This window comes from Haliotis cracherodii, unplaced genomic scaffold, assembly GCF_022045235.1.
Source record: "Haliotis cracherodii isolate W230 unplaced genomic scaffold, xgHalCrac1.p SCAF_4, whole genome shotgun sequence".
Lineage (NCBI taxonomy): Eukaryota > Metazoa > Mollusca > Gastropoda > Lepetellida > Haliotidae > Haliotis > Haliotis cracherodii.
Genome location: NW_027266297.1, coordinates 47,020,901 through 47,041,613, shown reverse-complemented (window position 1 = coordinate 47,041,613; position 20,713 = coordinate 47,020,901). Strand labels below are relative to the sequence as shown.

The 20,713-nt window shown below is 39.3% G+C and overlaps 1 protein-coding gene across 3 annotated transcripts in view; it reads right to left on the bottom strand.

Moving 5' to 3' along the window:
• Positions 1 to 20,713, bottom strand: part of LOC139478445 (ubiquitin carboxyl-terminal hydrolase 24-like) — a 213,002-nt gene that overhangs the window by 143,776 nt on the left and 48,513 nt on the right. For all 3 annotated transcript variants that reach the window (XM_071260905.1, XM_071260906.1, XM_071260907.1), the window contains exons 19-25: positions 18,732 to 18,808; positions 14,712 to 14,852; positions 10,408 to 10,461; positions 4,746 to 4,858; positions 4,110 to 4,287; positions 3,564 to 3,662; positions 739 to 882 (exon numbers count right to left, since the gene is read on the bottom strand). In XM_071260905.1, the coding sequence (XP_071117006.1) occupies positions 739 to 882; positions 3,564 to 3,662; positions 4,110 to 4,287; positions 4,746 to 4,858; positions 10,408 to 10,461; positions 14,712 to 14,852; positions 18,732 to 18,808 (806 nt within the window). The remainder of the gene's footprint in view (positions 1 to 738; positions 883 to 3,563; positions 3,663 to 4,109; positions 4,288 to 4,745; positions 4,859 to 10,407; positions 10,462 to 14,711; positions 14,853 to 18,731; positions 18,809 to 20,713) is intronic.

Genomic DNA, 20,713 nt, shown 5'->3' with positions numbered 1-20,713 from the left:
GAATAGATCTTCGGCAACCCATGCTTGCCGTAAAAGTCGACCAAACTTGCCTCAAAAGCGACTAACGCGATCGGGTGGTCAGGCTCGCTGACTTGGTTGATGCATGTCATCGATCCCAATTGCATGGATGGATGCTCATGATATTAATCACTGGATTGTCTGGTCCAGACTCGATTATTTATAGACCGCCGTCATATAGCTGGAATATTGCTGAGGGTGGCGTTAAACAACAAACCAACCTAATCCCTGAAGCTGCCTCCATGGACGATAAGGACGATAAGGGGCGTGATGAGTCACGTCGTTTTCATTCAATCTTTTTCTTCTGCACTGCGAAGATATATTTGTCAAAATTCTCTTTCCCGAAAGGGGCGCAGAAAGTGCACCTATTCCCTGCAGTGCAGTTAAGTGTGATACAGTTGGCACAGATCGGGTGAGGTTACTGTGCACCTGCAAGGATATGGAGTGTGTTGGGGTGAGATGTTTTCACTGTTCTCCGGGAACACAGAACAGGACGTTTCCACAACTATTTAGGAGAGAGAGAGATAAAGAGGAGAGAGACAGACAATAAGTATGAGACAGGATTGGATAAAATTATCAAATTAACAAATATTCATCAAATATTATATTCATAATCAGTGAACATGTTACTCATCATGCCAAAGATTCAGATTAAAGTCCTACGTGATATAAAGTCAAAAGCTGGTGAACAGATTATGATGGCCTCATAAGCGTACATACCTCCCTCGTGAGTGTGGTGCTGGTGGAGGTTGAGGAAGAGGATGTTGAGGATCCAGCACCAGACTGAGACAAGCGAACCTGCAGCATCTGATTGTCCTCAAACTCAAGCTGATGAAGGAGCTTCTGGTCCTTGGCCATACCAAGCTGTAACAAACACACTTTCCACTTACATAATGTAGGTGGCACATACAGACTACTGACGTACATCCAGGTGGCACACACAGGCTACTGACATACATCCAGGTGGCACCTACAGGCTACTGACATACATCCAGGTGGCACCTACAGGCTACTGACATACATGTAGATGGCACATACAGGCTACTGATATACATTCAGGTGGCACATACAGGCTACTGATATACATGTAGTTGACACATACAGGCTACTGACATACATCCAGGTGGCACATACAGGCTACTGACGTACATCCAGGTGGCACATAATGGCTACTGACATACATGTAGATGGCACATACAGGCTACTGACATACATGTAGTTGACACATACAGGCTACTGACATACATCCAGGTGGCACATACAGGCTACTGACATACATGTAGATGGCACATATAGGCTACTGATATACATCCAGGTGGCACATACAGGCTACTGACATACATCCAGGTGGCACTTACTGGCTACTGATACACATCCAGGTGGCACCTACAGGCTACTGACACATGTCCAGGTCGCACTTACAGGCTACTGACATACATCCAGGTGGCACTTACAGGCTTCTGACATACATGTAGGTGGCACTTACTGGCTACTGATATACATGTAGTTGAGGCATACAGGCTACTGACATACATGTAGATGGCACTAACTGGCTACTGACATACATGTAGGTGGTACATACAGGCTACTGACATACATTCAGGTGGCACCTACAGGCTACTGACATACATTCAGGTGGCACCTACAGGCTACTGACATACATCCAGGTGGCACTTACTGGCTACTGATATACATCCAGGTGGCACATACAGGCTACTGACATACATGTAGATCGCACAAACAGGCTACTGACATACATCCAGGTGGCACATACAGGCTACTGACATACATGTAGATGGCACATACAGGCTACTTACATACATCCAGGTGGCACATACAGGCTACTGACATACATCCAGATGGCACTTACTGGCTACTGATATACATCCAGGTGGCACATACAGGCTACTGACATACATCCAGGTGGCACATACAGGCTACTGACATACATCCAGATGGCACTTACTGGCTACTGATATACATCCAGGTGGCACATACAGGCTACTGACATACATCCAGGTGGCACATACAGGCTACTGACATACATGTAGATGGCACTAACTGGCTACTGACATACATGTAGGTGGTACATACAGGCTACTGACATACATTCAGGTGGCACCTACAGGCTACTGACATACATTCAGGTGGCACCTACAGGCTACTGACATACATCCAGGTGGCACTTACTGGCTACTGATATACATCCAGGTGGCACATACAGGCTACTGACATACATGTAGATCGCACAAACAGGCTACTGACATACATCCAGGTGGCACATACAGGCTACTGACATACATGTAGATGGCACATACAGGCTACTTACATACATCCAGGTGGCACATACAGGCTACTGACATACATCCAGATGGCACTTACTGGCTACTGATATACATCCAGGTGGCACATACAGGCTACTGACATACATCCAGGTGGCACATACAGGCTACTGACATACATCCAGATGGCACTTACTGGCTACTGATATACATCCAGGTGGCACATACAGGCTACTGACATACATCCAGGTGGCACATACAGGCTACTGACATACATGTAGATGGCACTAACTGGCTACTGACATACATGTAGGTGGTACATACAGGCTACTGACATACATTCAGGTGGCACCTACAGGCTACTGACATACATTCAGGTGGCACCTACAGGCTACTGACATACATCCAGGTGGCACTTACTGGCTACTGATATACATCCAGGTGGCACATACAGGCTACTGACATACATGTAGATCGCACAAACAGGCTACTGACATACATCCAGGTGGCACATACAGGCTACTGACATACATGTAGATGGCACATACAGGCTACTTACATACATCCAGGTGGCACATACAGGCTACTGACATACATCCAGATGGCACTTACTGGCTACTGATATACATCCAGGTGGCACATACAGGCTACTGACATACATCCAGGTGGCACATACAGGCTACTGACATACATCCAGATGGCACTTACTGGCTACTGATATACATCCAGGTGGCACATACAGGCTACTGACATACATCCAGGTGGCACATACAGGCTACTGACATACATGTAGATGGCACATACAGGCTACTGACATACATCCAGGTGGCACATACAGGCTACTGACATACATGTAGATGGCACTTACTGGCTACTGACATACATCCAGGTGGCACATACAGGCTACTGACATACATGTAGATGACACTTACTGGCTACTGATATACATGTAGTTGAGACATACAGGCTACTGACATACATCCAGGTGGCACATACAGGCTACTGATATACATGTAGATGGCACATACAGGCTACTGACATACATCCAGGTGGCACATACAGGCTACTGACATACATGTAGATGGCACTTACTGGCTACTGATATACATGTAGTTGAGGCATACAGGCTACTGACATACATGTAGATGGCACTTACTGGCTACTGATATACATGTAGTTGAGACATACAGGCTACTGACATACATCCAGGTGGCACATACAGGCTACTGACATACATGTAGTGAAGTTATCAAGTATGCTAACCGGCTTGTCATTGGCTACAATCTGGACATGATCAACTTGTTGAAGGAGTGATTCGGCAACCTTGATCCTAACTGATCCAAGACTCTCATTACTGTGACACTGAGAACAGAAAATGTTTATATTACCACAGCTTGAGTTCAATAGTAGTTTCTCTTCCATTAGCAAAACACCTGCAGCTAAATTCAACAAACAGATGATAGCCATTACTGACACGTTAAACCTCATCAAAATCAGACATTGAAATTGAAGCGAAAGAAAGATAGATGATGACTTTGACAAGAAGCTTGTTGTTTCTGTGAAGCAAGGCAAAGTAGAAAAGCTGACAAATATGGTATTACAGAGGCTTACAAAGGCTGATGTTATAAAATACTGAATTCAACATTTTCAAGGTTGCATGATCAGAAAACACATTCAGACTTTCACTTTTGTGTTCTCGTAAGCAACTCTGTGATTGGTCAGATAGATACATGGCAGTGCTCTATGGTGTTCACAGGATAATGAATGCTAACATTGCTTGCCCTATACGAGAAGCAAGTGTGTACATACCACTGTAGTGAACTCCTGCTTGAGGGCATCACAGGTTATATAGAGGTTCATCTGGTAGCCATGGAAGGATGCTCCATGTGGAAGAATACTGCGAGGGGTACAGTGAATCTCCTCCACGGACAACACATAGGCTTCTGCTATCCACAGCAGTCGCTCAATAGCCAGCAGCTTCACAGACCTGAAGGAGAAACAGGTAGCAAAACACAGGCTATTAATCTGACCTGCCTTTTGAGGACTCTCTATTGACCAAATTTGATGACAATCTTGTCCTTTGACAATCGGTTAAGGTGTCTTGGTCCAGTTCAGCTACTAATAGACAGTTTGGCAAGTTAAGATAATTTGGAAGTAGTCAAATCAATCACTAACTTCAATGCAAAAAGGCAAATCCAACATTTGTATAACAAACTGACATTTCAAGTTCTTTGGAAATATATTATGAACAAATGACAAAAACAAAGATTTCAACCCCAACCATAACTGCGAACTGTTGAGAAACAATGACACACACACTTAGCTCCAGCCGTTTTGCAGTGTTAGTCAAGACTGTCCCTAGCCATTGGTTGTTACTTAGTTATAATAGTCAGCTGAGTCTTGGATCCTTCACTCAACAACACTGTAGCAGTTTTCTTTACTCACTTTGAAGGAAGTGGCACATTAGCAACCTCAGGTACAATTGCTGCAGTAAGTAACTTGGTTGCATTGGACACTGTCTGGGCCACAACATTCCCACCGATGCCTATCATTGCCATCTGAAACACACAGTGGGTACAACACCATACTGTCAGATAAACTTACAAGAATGTCTGCACCTGAGCCTTCAGCTAATCACAGTTATATTCATAGTTACCCAGGATATCAAGAGCCAAAAGAGTTCTGTAGCTATCCATGTATATTATTGACATGACATATATTATATATGTTGTAATTTTTCAGTTTAGGACAAGTCCATGCCACAAACAACTACAAGTCCCATCATGGTCCTATATATCTTCATAATGATTTTGCTCTCTGAGATTTATCAATTCCTAGAAGATTCTTTAAGAAAGTCAAATTTTGTGTTTAATTGCATTTAAATGACCAAATATAAAACCCATTGTTTTTACTTATCACATAAATGTTTAAAATTCCTACACCTTGTGGTTTCATAGAAGAGTTTCCTCAATTATTGGTTTTCTATTTTATAAAAAAGAAAAGTAATATTTGATTTTAACACCATGAGCAAATTTTAGCTGTTTCATGGTCCAAGGCACCCTGCTTCAGACTCATCTGTTGATCAGGTTCAGTGAGGTAGTTAAATGGTTTCAGGTGTACAGAAGGACACACCTCAAACATACTTAAAACACATCTTTGATATCATTCTATTGTTAAAACGCTTATATATTTTTCAGGAATGGACAGTTGTTTGTCAATTGTACGCTATCTTGAACCAACAATCCAATTAATTTACAGTTGGAATGGATGGAGCTATTGTGTTTATATTCTGACAAGTGAATCATGTCAAAGTTTGTTGGGAAACATGTGATGCCAGCGGGGTTTGAACCTTCATCGTTTGATTTGTGGACTTTTAATTGTCGACCTCAGCAATGGTGGCACATGAAGGTATGGTCTGAAATAACTTTGAAATATTTTTAAATATTTGCATAATGATTAAAAGCTAAACAAAAGTCATCAGAAGGATGACATATCCCTCCCAGCTGCTGTCTGTAAAGTAAACAAAAGTAAATGTGCTATTCTGTATTCTGTGGTTTTTTTTTATGCAAACAAATGACAAATTACAAGAAACAATGACTAAACAAGCGTACAGTCAAGAAGTCATCTAATTCCCCCACCCATTTTAACACGTTATGGTCCCAAACCAGGTAAGTGATCCAACATTTCTTTTAGCCCATTTCAAAATAGCTGCAATGGAAATTCTAAAATAAACATTTCTAAAAGTTATTAACTTCCTCAAATGGCACCAGTTCAGTATGTGCTCTCTCTATACATATATATATAGACATGCAATGTTTGGCAAGGAAATATTTTACAGTTTATTTGTTTTACTCCATAAGTGAATCCACCCTATATTAAAACTTAAATCCATCTTGTTGCCATGGAAACGTAAAAAAATTAAAATTTATAAAATTCCTAAATAGCAATAGGCACCAGTTCAGCAAGAGTCTGATAGACATGCAAAGTTTTGTTAGAAAGTTTTGAATAGGTTTTGAGTTATGCTCCGAAAACTCTACCCTATAGAACCTAAGTCCAACTAGTTGCCATGGAAACCTTAAAAAATAAAAATTTATAAAATTCCTAAATGGCAAAAGGCACAACTTCAGGATGAGACTGATAGCTTTGCCAAGTTTCGATCAAATACACTGAATGCTTTTCGAAATTCTGCCCTGGAAACGAACCCCATCCCCAATTAAGTTTATGTCCAACTTCATTCCATAAAAATCTAAAAAAATAAAAATTAGAAAAATCCCAAATATCAAAAGGCACCACTTCAGTATGTGCCTGATAGATTTGCCAAGTTTCGATCAAATACACTGAATAGTTTTCGAATTCTGCCCCGGAAACAAACCCCATTCCCAATTGAGTCTATGTACAACTTCATTCCATAAAAATTTAAAAAAATATAAATTAGGAAAATCACAAAATATCAAAAGGCACCACTTCAGTATGTGTCTGTTAGATTTGCCAAGTTTCGATCAAATACACTGAATGGTTTTCCAATTCTGCCCTGGAAATGAACCCCATCCCCTATTGAGTCTATGTCCAACTTCATTCCATAAAAATCTAAAAAAATAAAAATTAGAAAAATCACAAAATATCAAAAGGCACCACTTCAGTATGTGCCTGATAGCTTTGCCAAGTTTCGTGAAATACACTGAATGGTTTTCGAATTCTGCCCCGGAAAGAAACCCCATCCCCAACTGAGTCTATGTCCAACTTCATTCCATAAAAATTTTAAAAAATAAAAATTAGAAAAATCACAAAATATCAAAAGGCACCACTTTAGTATGTGCCTGATAGATTTGCCAAGTTTCGATCAAATACACTGAATGTTTTTTGAATTCTGCCCCAGAAAAGGAAATGATTACGAACAGATAGACGGACGGACAAACAGACAGACAGACGGACGAACAGACAGACTGGCTGATTGCTATATGCCGGGGGGATAACAAGTAATATATATAGAGATGTTGGATTACAGCTGTTTACCTATAACAATGTTGATTATTAAAGCAATTAGATAAATCTTTGAAGAAAAAATATCAGGTAAACATATATATCCTGTACAGGGCTCTATATTTCCTGTACTCCCCATCAGCATGTATTAACAACATGCAAGCGAATAGTGAAAAAATAGTTCAGGACCACACGATATTATGAAAAGCCATGTACAATGCATTGTAAATATCAGCTCCCGACAGAGCTTGGTGCACATGCAACAGCAGCAGAGAATGTATTCCACAAGCATCACGTAAGGGTGACTAACACAGTAAAGTTCTGGCTTAATTTTCAAATATTATCCACAACAAAATGTTTTGTCAAAGAGGTAAAGTTAGAGATGTGTTTTAAATAAGGGAATATCCTTGGAACTCTCCATTTCTTAAAAATAATTGGCCTTGGTTCCATTATTTTTAAGGAATGTAGAGGTACTCGGACATTCCCCCCTACTTAAAGTACTGTAAATCTTGAAATTAACACAAGTGTGAATTAAAAGTGAAAAATGTGAATGGTCTTTGTTCGCATAAATAAAACTTCTCATTTATGTCTCTAAAATAACTATCTACAATAAGACGGCCTCACTGCACACTTTGGACAGCGGAAATACCAACTTGAATATATACACAAACATAGTTTATTGAGCAGCAGTCGTAACAAGTCCATAACAACATCATCTACCCACCCATGTCAAACTAGGCATCACTGATCATTCCAGTTACATCCCATTAGTAAGACATCCCATTAGTGAGACACCCATTGTAAGACAGTGGAATAGGTGGGATTAATTAAACAAACACAGCCAGTCTACCCACTTAACAATGGTCACAGGCCATGATTAGCACATTAATTAATAAGTGTAGGCCAGTTATTCTGTTTGAATATTCTCAGGAAATAAATGAGTTAGGAGCTAGTAGGAGCTTACTCAAAATGTTGAGATGCATGTTTTGTTAAAATTTACTTATTACACATATAAATTCCCCCTAGTCTGTGAACATTTCATGCACAATCATGGCAGGTTTGCAGCAGGTTGAGTTCATTACCAGACAAAGAGGTACTCTCCAGGTCCTCTTTCAGGGATATCTCCACTACAAGAACAAAGTAAGACAAACTGGTACTCATTGGCGATGTACCGTTAAGACCTTGGCAAATGTACAACAGTTGGAAATTTTGTTAGAAATTTCACTGTACACAACCACCCATCAGAAGACACCAGCAGAATCCAGTTCCTTGGCAGCTTAAGGAAGACAGCAAGAGAAGAACCAACCACTCCTATGCCAGCCCTCTACAACGACGAGGTCTTGAGACATGATCCGGAGGCTGCAGCTATATTTCCCTCCTTCCGCAGTCCCACCATCCCGAAACTCCCCAAAACCAGAGCTGAAGTCGACATTGCAGCACCCTGGAGAGAGACCCATGATGGTGAGCGGTTTCTTCTTTTTGCCGACGGTGAAGAAGACAAGATGCTGGTATTTGCAACTGATGATCAGCTTAGAGTCCTCCAGTCAGCTTCCATTGTCTACATTGATGGTACTTTCTCCGCCTGCCCAGATCTTTGGAATCAACGTTACATACTGCATGAACGGAAAGGATGCATTACCTATCCCCTAGTCTACGCATTGATGCCTGATCGTCGGACTACAACATACCAACGCCTCTTTGCTCAGTTGAAGGTCCACATCCAACAACTACTGAACCAACCATTCAACCCAGAGACATTCCAGGTCGACTTCGAAGTTGCTGCCATGAGGGTTTCCACAGTCGCCTCAATGCATCACTGAATCATCGTCATCCTAATCTCTACAGGTTCATCGAGATCATCAAGAAGATTGAGAAATCTGAGAAGACCAAGCTATCTCAGATAGACCTAGATGCAGCTCCACCAGCAGGAAAGCGTGTGTACAAGGAGATTGACAATTGACTTTCCAGACTGAAGAATCATCTATCCCAGGGTGTCAAGACACCACTCCAGTTCTTGGATGCTGTTGGCAAACTTCTGAAGATGGATTAAGGTTGTGTCAGTGTGACAACCTCGATGTGAACTTTGATATTAACTTTGATATTAACTTTAACTGAACTCTAAGCGGCGAATATGTTAAAACAATGGATTTAAGGGATGGATGAATTAAATTGTTGAATGAAATAAAGTAAAAGAGGGTATCAAGCATCTTGAGTCATTTCTTTTGTCTATAAGAAAAATAAGACAAGTCCATTTTCATGATAGGGGTTAATTACCTGATTAACATGTGCAACCAGGTTTGACATTGTTGTTTTAAGGTGTCTCACAACTGGGCTGTCTTACTTATGGGAGGAGACCATCACTCCAATCAGTGAACTGATTGTTGGTTCAATTATTTTATTGCCTTTGAACTTCCTTAAGTCAACAAAATAAACACATTAACTTACTCAGTGCTAATAAGCAGTGCTATTTGCTGTTTGATTGGATTAAGGTAAGGATATGTATCATTCCACTGGGGATGGGGTAGGGGGAGTCGCATTGGTTTTTGAGTCACATTTTTGGCTAGGGGTAGGCAGTCATATTAATTTGGAGACACATTAATTTCAAGATTTACAGTTATCATTTACATTTTTCTTCCATTGACACAGACTGGGAAAATATTTTTGATGATTCAGCTTACCTCATGCACCCCATATTGCCCAGTATAACACTACTGAAATGAAGGCGAACCCAACAGACACCTTTCCTGGCAGTGTATTTGGGATCAATGGAGAAATGCTGCAGTAGAACTACCAGTAAGGTGAATCATTCCAAGTACAAAAGTGGAACAGGGTAAAAAACAAACAGTACCTAATGTTGCCATTGAAATGCTGTATTCCAAAAACATATTGTGCAGAAATTACATTTCATTCAATCATGTTTGTCTTCCATATAACTGTTTAACAACACCATGGCAGGGAACATGCTTTTCAAGTTTTAGCTTCACAGCCCAGGCAGATTAGGAATGAAACTAGCTCTCTTGGACACAACAAATATATGTGACAAAAACACAAGTTGTCCTTCCACCTAATATTCCATGCTCATATATGTGCAGTGTACAAACAGGACAAGTACAGGACTCTGTGTTACCTCCAATCTGTTGTTACACTCGGAAATAAACTTCTTGTGAATGGAAACTGGGTCCTGCAAACAGAGAACACACAGATGATGAACAGATCACTGAAGTCTCCACATAATGATGAGACCTTCTCCACAATTGGAATAAATAGGGACTCCCAGTGGTTGTTGTGATTGTGACTTTTAAAGTGATGAAATTATTGAAAGTAACAGCCAGCCAGCCAAGACAGTAGTCAAGCCAACCAGTTGCAATTGTCATCAATAACACAGTCAACATCTGTTTGACACTTCAACACAAGCAACATAAATACATGTTAAATGATTACCAAGCACAACATGTATCTGAAATAATCAATGAACATAACATCAGTTGATATCAGGTAACACACTATTTATTTACTGTTACGTGTAAGAGAGGATGTGTGTAATTATTATTACTATTTCTAACTAGTGGACATGATGGATAGTTTGGCTCCATAACTGCTTCACAATGGAAATGGTCAGTCATGGGAAGTAGCCCATCTATCAACTTTTGACAAATGAATGAGATAGGTGTATACCTGCAACACTCTGCAGACAAGGCTATCTGTAGCACTTCCTGTCAGTGATCAGAGATATGGAATGATGAGGTATATCACCTCCGCATTAGAAACTATCTGTGCTTATAATCAAAACATGTAGCAAAACAATAATGGCAAATTTCTACTAGTCCTTATGATACCCTAACTATTGAGCATTTTGGCAAGGACAATAGGACTAGTGCCAATTTCTAAAGCTGTCATCTTATGTCAGTTTAATGTGCCGAAAGTGACTTGAGTGGGAAATGACACGCCAGACACGCCAGACACGCCAGATGACAGGTGTGGTGCAGACTCACCAACATTACTTCCATTGTTTATGACAACGGTCTTAAATGACAAATAGTGATGTCTTGCAAAACTCTTAAAGTCATAGCCATTCACACATAGTTTAAGCCTCCTGGCCTGTTGTTCTTAAGAATATATCATAAAACTTTGTAAGGCCATAATACATTAATTGCTAGATTATCATTCCCGCCTGACTCATAAAAAAAAAAACCCGACAAATTAATTTTATTTGCCCAAGTGAACTGTTTAGAGTACTGTAATGTCATCGGCTTCAAACGGCCATTTCATGTTTACAACAAGTGGTAAACAGGTCTACAACCGACTCTCGGTGAGTGCCTGTCATCTGGTTGTTGCCAGCTGTCAAGATGGTGCTCACTATTTTGAAAATATATGAGGGTGTGTAAACCATTAAAGACTGGTATGGCTGTCCTTTGCCAGAGTATATGACTCTTCAACAAGTTTGCTTGTGGGGAGCTTGACAAGTTAACGTCAATTGAAGATAAATTCATAAACGCCCGAGTACAAGTTATAGCAGGGAAAACAAAAATAGGTTTGACACAGAAACATCCGACTGCTTCTTTTGAAACCAATGTTTATTTATTATCTTTGTTATTTCAGTCTTCTATTGTTCATAGCAAGCTGTCCAGTGTTCAAAATGACGACATTAATAGAAAATAAAACATAAAAAATAAAAAGCCTCCCTCCCCTCTTTTGCAAAAAAAGCGGATGATAATCTAGCATTTAATTTATTATGGCCTTAGTGAGGGTTGCAGGGTCATGTAACTTTTAGGCAGTTCCTTACAAAAATGAAAGCCTTCTTTGAATTGATGACAGCCAAAGCAATGGCTGTTTTGGCTTTGGCCACCAGTGGGTAAGTGACACAGGAGTCAAATTGGCAAATACGCTGGCCTAACATTTGTGGACACTTTGGAAGCTTGAACTTTTCACTATTTTCTACAATACCACAAGGAGAAGGCTGGTGAAACTCTGCTTGGCTATCAACAGTCTTTCCATTTTGTTGCTCGTACCATTTCTTTTCAATGTCAAGTTGGGTTTCCATGGCAACCATATGTGCAAACCTAGTTTTTGATATTCATCACTCTGTATGCAAATAATTTGATGAAATATAATAGTAAGCTAGTGTGCTGTGGATGGGTCTCACATATGTTTTTCCTGTTTTTCACGTTTTTCACGTACTATGTTTTAATTGCCCATGACATGCATTTTCACTATGGTGATACCAACTTTTATGCTGTAAAGGATGACTCATGGTTGAAATTCTTAACGCTTAAAAAATTAAACATGCCAGTTAGGCGCCACTACTAACTACACACATGCCAAATTTAAAAAGATTGTCATTTAATAGCCATCAATGGGTTTCTAAATTTGGCTGAGGCAATAATTTTTTATAAATCGGATCAAAATCCTGTGAAGAGTTTTAGACACACCACAGCCATGTAGTTTCAGATGAGATGTTGAAAATGCAGTAACACCAGACAGGAAGTTGAAAATGCAGTAACACCAGACAGGAAGTTGAAAATGCAGTAATACCAGACAGGAAGTTGAAAATGCAGTAACACCAGACAGGAAGTTGAAAATGCAGTAACACCAGACAGGAAGTTGAAAATGCAGTAACACCAAATGAGATGTTGAAAATGCAGTAACACCAGACAGGAAGTTGAAAATGCAGTAACACCAGATGAGATGTTGAAAATGCAGTAACACCGGACAGGATGTTGAAAATGCAGTAACACCAGATGAGATGTTGAAAATGCAGTAACACCAGACAGGAAGTTGAAAATGCAGTAACACCAGATGAGATGTTGAAAATGCAGTAACACCAGATGAGATGTTGAAAATGCAGTAACACCAGATGAGATGTTGATAATGCAGTAACACCAGATGAGATGTTGAAAATGCAGTAACACCAGATGAGATGTTGAAAATGCAGTAACACCAGACGAGATGTTGAAAATGCAGTAACACCAGATGAGATGTTGAAAATGCAGTAAAACCAGACGAGATGTTGAAAATGCAGTAACACCAGACGAGATGTTGAAAATGCAGTAACACCAGACAGGAAGTTGAAAATGCAGTAACACCAGACGAGATGTTGAAAATGCAGTAACACCAGATGAGATGTTGAAAATGCAGTAAAACCAGACGAGATGTTGAAAATGCAGTAACACCAGATGAGATTTTGAAAATGCAGTAACACCAGACAGGAAGTTGAAAATGCAGTAACACCAGACGAGATGTTGAAAATGCAGTAACACCAGACGAGATGTTGAAAATGCAGTAACACTAGAACAACAGTGGTAGGTGAATTACTAACAATGAAAACTATTGTTTCCTAATTTCTACAAACACAAAACTTCTATTACATCAGAACATTGTGTAATACCAAAGCGTGTGCTTATGTACTGCGTGAACAAGCTTTACTAACACATATTGAAAACTCGTAACATTCATTGGCTTCAATGACATTGCATGTGGATATGACAGTTGGTTGGTTGGTTTGTTGTTTTACGCTGCACTCAGCAATATTCCAGCTATATGACGGCAGTCTGTAAATAAATGAGTCTGGGCCAGACAATCTTGTGATTGATATCATGAGCATCGATCCACACAATTGGGATCGATGACATGTTTCAACTAAGTCAGTGAGTCTGACCACCCGATCCCTTTAGTCTCCTCTTACAACAAGCATAGTGGCCTTTTCCGGCAAGCATGGGTTGCTGAAGACCTATTCTTCTACCCCGGATCTTCATGGGTCATAGATATGATAGATCACTGAGAGGAGCTAGGCTGACGTCACATGGCATTGTTTTGGAAAGAAATTCCACAAATTACGTCATAGGGCATTGTGACATGATTGTAAACTTTGTGGTGCAGGGCTCCGTTCCACAATGAGATTGCAGAGCAACGACAGTCTTAAATCTATGCATAAGTATGGAAATGACAATAACTTTAGCACTATGATAACTATGTGGAACGGACCCCTGAATACTAAAGGTGGGCAGCTGTATGGTATTGAAGAAATAAGTTTCAACTTTTGACATGTTTGAAGCATTATACTGTTCAACTCAGTTGGAGTAAGCTGTGGATTGCGTAGATGTCTGTCTATTCACACACAAAAGTGAATTATTTTTGTAAAATTATAAACGGCAAGTAATAAATAAAATACCAAACTTGTGAATTCATATACCAGAACTATTCACTTGATTCATAAAATTGGTATTGCATGGGAGCTCGTTTCGCATTCTTTATGTATAATGCTGTATTTAGGGGGAGAAAGTGTGCAATGCACAAAACATGGTACAATGTACTGTCATCCAAAGTTTCAATGACAAGGGGCAGATCACCACTTTTCTGTTTGCTATCACATATCTGGGGTCATGGCACACAACATGATCACACCAAAAACAATACTATTAATGAAAAGTATACTTTTTTAATACGTGGATTGAGGTTGGCATATGCCATGCTGAGGAGAAGGCTGATGGCTTGAGAAGCAATGGTTTCATCAGGAATGTTGAGGCAAATCTCCCACAGATAGTCCAATCCTAACAGCTCACACTTTTCTACAACCTGAAACAGACACAACCCCATATTGTCATGGCAACACTTCCATGTGTAACACACAAACATAGAAGAAGCTTCATCCCTACAGGTCGAGTCATAGGTGGTAGATGACCAACAAAACAGTATACATGCTCTGCCTACCTAACACGATCTACGCTGCACGTTTCAGAGTTTAAAAAAAGATTAATATAGAAGTTATTTATGATTCATAGTGTAAAAAAAGATTTATTGAGTATATATGTGCTTTCAAAAAAACACATGTCCCTTCAGCGAATTCAGGTGAATACACAGGTATTACAAACTTGGACAATAAAAGTATGAAATTTGACATAAAACATCACTAGACATGATGAATTACCATTCAAAATGTATTTCCTGCTCTCCAAGGCATTATTTTATATGCAGAGATTAAGATTACCGGCTGTATTTTCTCATAAACTAAGCCGGATAGAGCAATCAGCTGTGCACACGTTTCCTCCCAATCTTGCAGTGATTCAGTTAAAAAGTACCCCATGATACAACTTCAAAGAATTTTGATGCAATGGTCAGACGATTCGAACCCACAATCATAGGTTTCTGGCGTGCTCAAGCGATGCAACTCTGCACAGTGAATCGCGGCATCTTAGATGACTAGGCCACCCATGCCCCCATTTCAATTGCGAAAACGGTATGTTGACATTTAATAGGCAACCTTCCTCAAATATGACTTTTAGCGAGTCATGGTACGGGATTAATGATATGTCTATCCATTCTCTTGCAACTAAAGATTATTTGAAGGCGGCAATAGCAGTAATCTGACCGTGTTTGCTGTAAATAGCGGCGAGTTGAGCGATCTACCAATCACTTCACATAAGATTTCGTCGAAATTATTGTAAACATTTTTATAATTATTGAATGAAATTTTGGAAGCCATTCTTTACTGCGCACTATAACCAAGTTAGGGCTATACTGAAGAGCACTATAACCGAGTTAGGGCTATACTGAAGAGCACTATAACCAAGTTAGCGCTATACTGAAGAGCACTATAACTGAGTTAGCGCTATACTGAAGAGCACTATAACTGAGTTAGCGCTATACTGAAGAGCACTATAACTGAGTTAGGGCTATACTGAAGAGCACTATAACTGAGTTAGCGCTATACTGAAGAGGACTATAACTGAGTTAGCGCTATACTGAAGAGCACTATAACAGAGTTAGCGCTCTATTGAAGAGCGTAATAATGAGGGTACACTGTGTAAGCTAATTCCTAACTATTCTTATATCTGCTATCATCCCCAAACGAAGCATTCACTACATAGGTCTAGTTATTTAAAGTCATACACAAAAAGTGCTGAATATACATGTAAAGCCCATAAATACACCATAAAGCAATAGAAAATAGTGCCATGGGCTCTGTAGCTCACCTGGCACAAACTGATACAAACTTACAAAATTTGTTGAAACACTAACCATACTAACCACACAAAACACATACCGTATTTTCTTGAGTATAGTGCGCACCCATGTATAATGCGCACCCCCCTCTAGCGCGTTCAATATTTTGGAAAAAAAGAAATTTGAATATTATGCGCAGAAAAAATTTACACCGTACCCTTTCAGCGAAGTCCGGCAAACGAACGGGTGCTGAGAAACTTCGTCAGTACAAATTCGAAATTTGAGATAAAAAATCACCAGACATGTTTATTTACCGTTTAAATAGTATTTATTGTTCTGCTAGGCATTGTTTTATATCTAGGGATTAAGATTACCTTGTGTATTTTCTCGTAAACTAAGCCGGAAACAGCAATCAGCTGTACACACGTTTTCTTGGAATCGACCGGTGATTCGGTCAAGACACACCCAATGATATAACTTTATAGGATTTTTAATGCAAGGATCGGCAACAATTGTATCTGAAACTATTTTATTTATCAGGAATAATATATTCCATTATTTTCTTAATTATATGCAGCCTTTACTAAACATATTTAAAATAATAATAACCCTAAGCGAAGCAGCTGATCGCTATTCCCGGGTATTATTTTTACATGGAACATGTCTGACCAGTCACCGTCAAGGCTCACGCGCACGTGAGCACGTGAGCGCGAGAATTTCATGTTGACATAGAATCGTCAAACAAAAACAAATATGACTTTTAACGAGTCAAAGTATGTCATTTATGATATATGTATCCATTCTCTGTCAACTAAAGTTCGTTTCAAGGCGTCAATAGCGGTATTCTGACCGTGGTTGCTGTTAATAACGGTGAGTTGTGCGATCTTCCGATCGCTTCACACACGATTTCGCCGAAATTAATAAAAACAATATTATAAGGAATTTTGATTAAAATTAATGAAGTAAGTTACAAACATAAGTCCAGAAATACAAAGAACACTTTTTATAGACAGACAGTGTAATTACATAATTATTTTGCGTACTTCAGTATGGATTTGTTGACATGGTATTTCCGGTGTTTCGTGCTCACGGTAATGTCCTTCCATGGGAGGAAAAAACATCCGAACTCATAATTCGTGTATAATGCGCACCCCCTTCTACACAGCTGTGTTTTTTTAAAAAAAAGTGCGCACTATACTCAAGAAAATACGGTATATAAGAGTTCTGTTTGGACAAATTGGATGGCAACACAAGAGGAAGGAAGATTAATGGCCTTAACATCCCAGCAAATTTCACATTCCCAGCGGCTCATGTTTGTGAAGAAGCCAAAATTGACAACTCATAAGACTACACTACACTGTGGGCCAGATATGCTAAACTTGATTTACACATATCTGGGGGTGCCAAGTCCCAACCCCTCCAGCGACCTTAATAACAAAGACACACGCACTTCCTGATAAATGATCTTGACCCTCAAATTCAGCCAATCACATGCTTCATTATTTTGTAGTTGAAACATGGGTTTTAGCTCTTACAAACATGTCATACAAACACAGGAATTGGTTCAGTCCACTAAAGAAAAACTACCTTGTCAATGACCATTCCAGTGATCCTGACCCTAATAAAGGTCCCCCAAAAGCTTACTGTGCCAGTTTAGCACCCATTCAAAGACACTTTAACGTCTACCCTCAGTGTGCTATGTTTTATTTCACACAGTAAACAAGTCTTGAGTTATTTTGATTATATGATAATACATTTTTAGTGAATGACCCTGAGAGTGAATTGAATCTTCCATATCAGTTGCGAGTATTTTAAGAACATACTAAAGGGCTATCCAGCATATAACCCAAATATTATGTCTCCAGGTGGAACTCACTGTAATAAACCTATGCTATTCATTGAAAGACTTAACAAATATTAGCAGAAAAGGGCGTTTTAGTTTAAAATTGTAGTTAAAATGGCAAACGTTCTTAATAAATAGCCTTCACCTTGAGGATAACCTTGACCCTTAACATAACTTATCAATGTAAAACATAGCCACTTCATGTAAAAGACTTAAAACCGACCTTTTCCAATCTCTGCCCCTGCAGCCAAAGCAATGGCTGTTTTGGCTTTATTTACCATATATTTGCTTTACACTGATACATGCAGAAATGGCTGCATAATGGGCAATATCAATACTTTCTATCAGCGACAAATGTGGTCATGTTTGAAATCGGATTGGAATTCTGCGAGCACCTATAAGAGACACAATAGGTGAGATCATTCTTGCAAAGTTTCAGCTTCACAGACCAAAAAACAAGCTCATTTCACTTTCAATTAGGTGAGCTCCAAACACTAATAAAAAAACCTAAAATATTAAAAAATGGTTTGAATTTCATGTTTTATTAATTATGTTATTCATTTAACTTACAAAACTATTGAAATACCAAGCCATACAAAACCTCTACATTTGCTAACTTCCATACCAGTATCATTAACATGTTGTAAATTTGCACACGACATACTCACCAGAGCATTACCAGATCGCTTCAACTTGTGCTCATACAAATTGACACTCTCAAAGAAATTCTTGAAACATGTAAATCCTGAAAAATATAGAAAATTACATGTATTTAGATATTCATGATATTAGTATAGTTATCCTGACGATAAGATAAGATAACGATAACCCCATAACTTGGGGATACTAATATCATGAATATCTAAACTTATGTAAATCAATTCTTATCCTGACACAACACACTGCAATGTTTATCCCACAGATGGCAGCAGGTATTGGTAACCAGCTTCAGATTACATCTGGATTAGACTATGCCAGCACCCTCTTTGCTAAATCTGTATCACCTGTCCCATCCTTAGTCTAACATGTCAAGTTTACCTGTGTGACTTCCGATACATGACGTCAGGAGGATCGGAACTTCAAGTTGTAGCACATAACAACCATAGCCCAACAATCCCTCAGAATCTATATTGTGACAGGATAAGTCACTCAGAATCTATATTGTGACAGGATGAGACACTCAGAATCTATATTGTGACAGGATGAGTCACTCAGAATCTATATTGTTACAGGATGAGTCACTCAGAATCTATATTGTGAGAGGATGAGTCACTCAGAATCTATATTGTGACAGGATGTGTCACTCAGAATCTATATTGTGACAGGATGAGTCACTCAGAATCTATTTTGTGACAGGATGAGTCACTCAGAATCTATATTGTGACAGGATGAGTCACTCAGAATCTATATTGTTACAGGATGAGACACTCAGAAACTATATTGTGACAGGATGAGTCACTCAGAATCTATATTGTGACAGGATGAGTCACTCAGAATCTATATTGTGACAGGATGAGTCACTCAGAATCTATTTTGTGACAGGATGAGTCACTCAGAATCTATATTGTGACAGGATGAGACACTCAGAATCTATATTGTGACAGGATGAGTCACTCAAAATCTGTACTGTGACAGGATGAGACACTCAGAATCTATATTGTGACAGGATGAGTCACTCAAAATCTGTACTGTGACAGGATGAGTCACTCAGAATCTATATTGTGACAGGATGAGTCACTCAGAATCTATATTGTTACAGGATGAGTCACTCAGAATCTATATTGTGACAGGATGAGTCACTCAGAATCTATATTGTGACAGGATGAGTCACTCAGAATCTATTTTGTGACAGGATGAGTCACTCAGAATATTTACATTAAATGACACACTAAAAAAAGAAATCCTGTCAACACAGTGGCGACATGTCCATGACACACAGCACAATCTAAATTCTTCAGAGAATATTTATTCATGAATGATATTCCTACAGCATCATTGTCTGTGATGCAAACGTGGAAAATCTGTGACAGGGTGCCCAAGCTGATGAACCCCCTCTACACCTTCCACAGAGAGATCCCCCAGATAGTAGTTGGTAAAGGTAGAGTCCGTTTGCCAAAAGCATCCCTTGGTGACATCACCCACTGAACAACTTGTTTGTGAATCCAAACCTGCATTTTGATACCCTGCAGATACCCAGTCTTTAATCTGCCACCAAGAGAGAAATTTTATTTTGACAATCGGTGATGGCAGCACCTGAGAAAGTGCAAGTACAGGAGCTAATGTCTTCAAATATCCAGAGAGCAATAGAGAGTGTAGCAGTCATAAGTTGACACGCACCACCCATTCACGGTATATTATCATAGCAGCCCTGGTTGGCAGTAGGATGGAGAAGAATGGTATGCTGATCCAAGGGTGCTGTTGTCTCTCCAAACAGTGGGATCCCATACCGAAATAGGCTGTTTCAAAAGTCAGCTCCAGATGGCACCTTTAATATGGTTTCAGAGTTTTATAAATTGACCTGGACTTTCGGTTCATGGGAGCTAACAAGGCCTTTAAAGAATATATCTAAAACATCTCATGACAATTAATAATATATATGGATTATTTGGATACTGGCCTCTCTAAGGATTTAGTATTTAATTTCTAATAA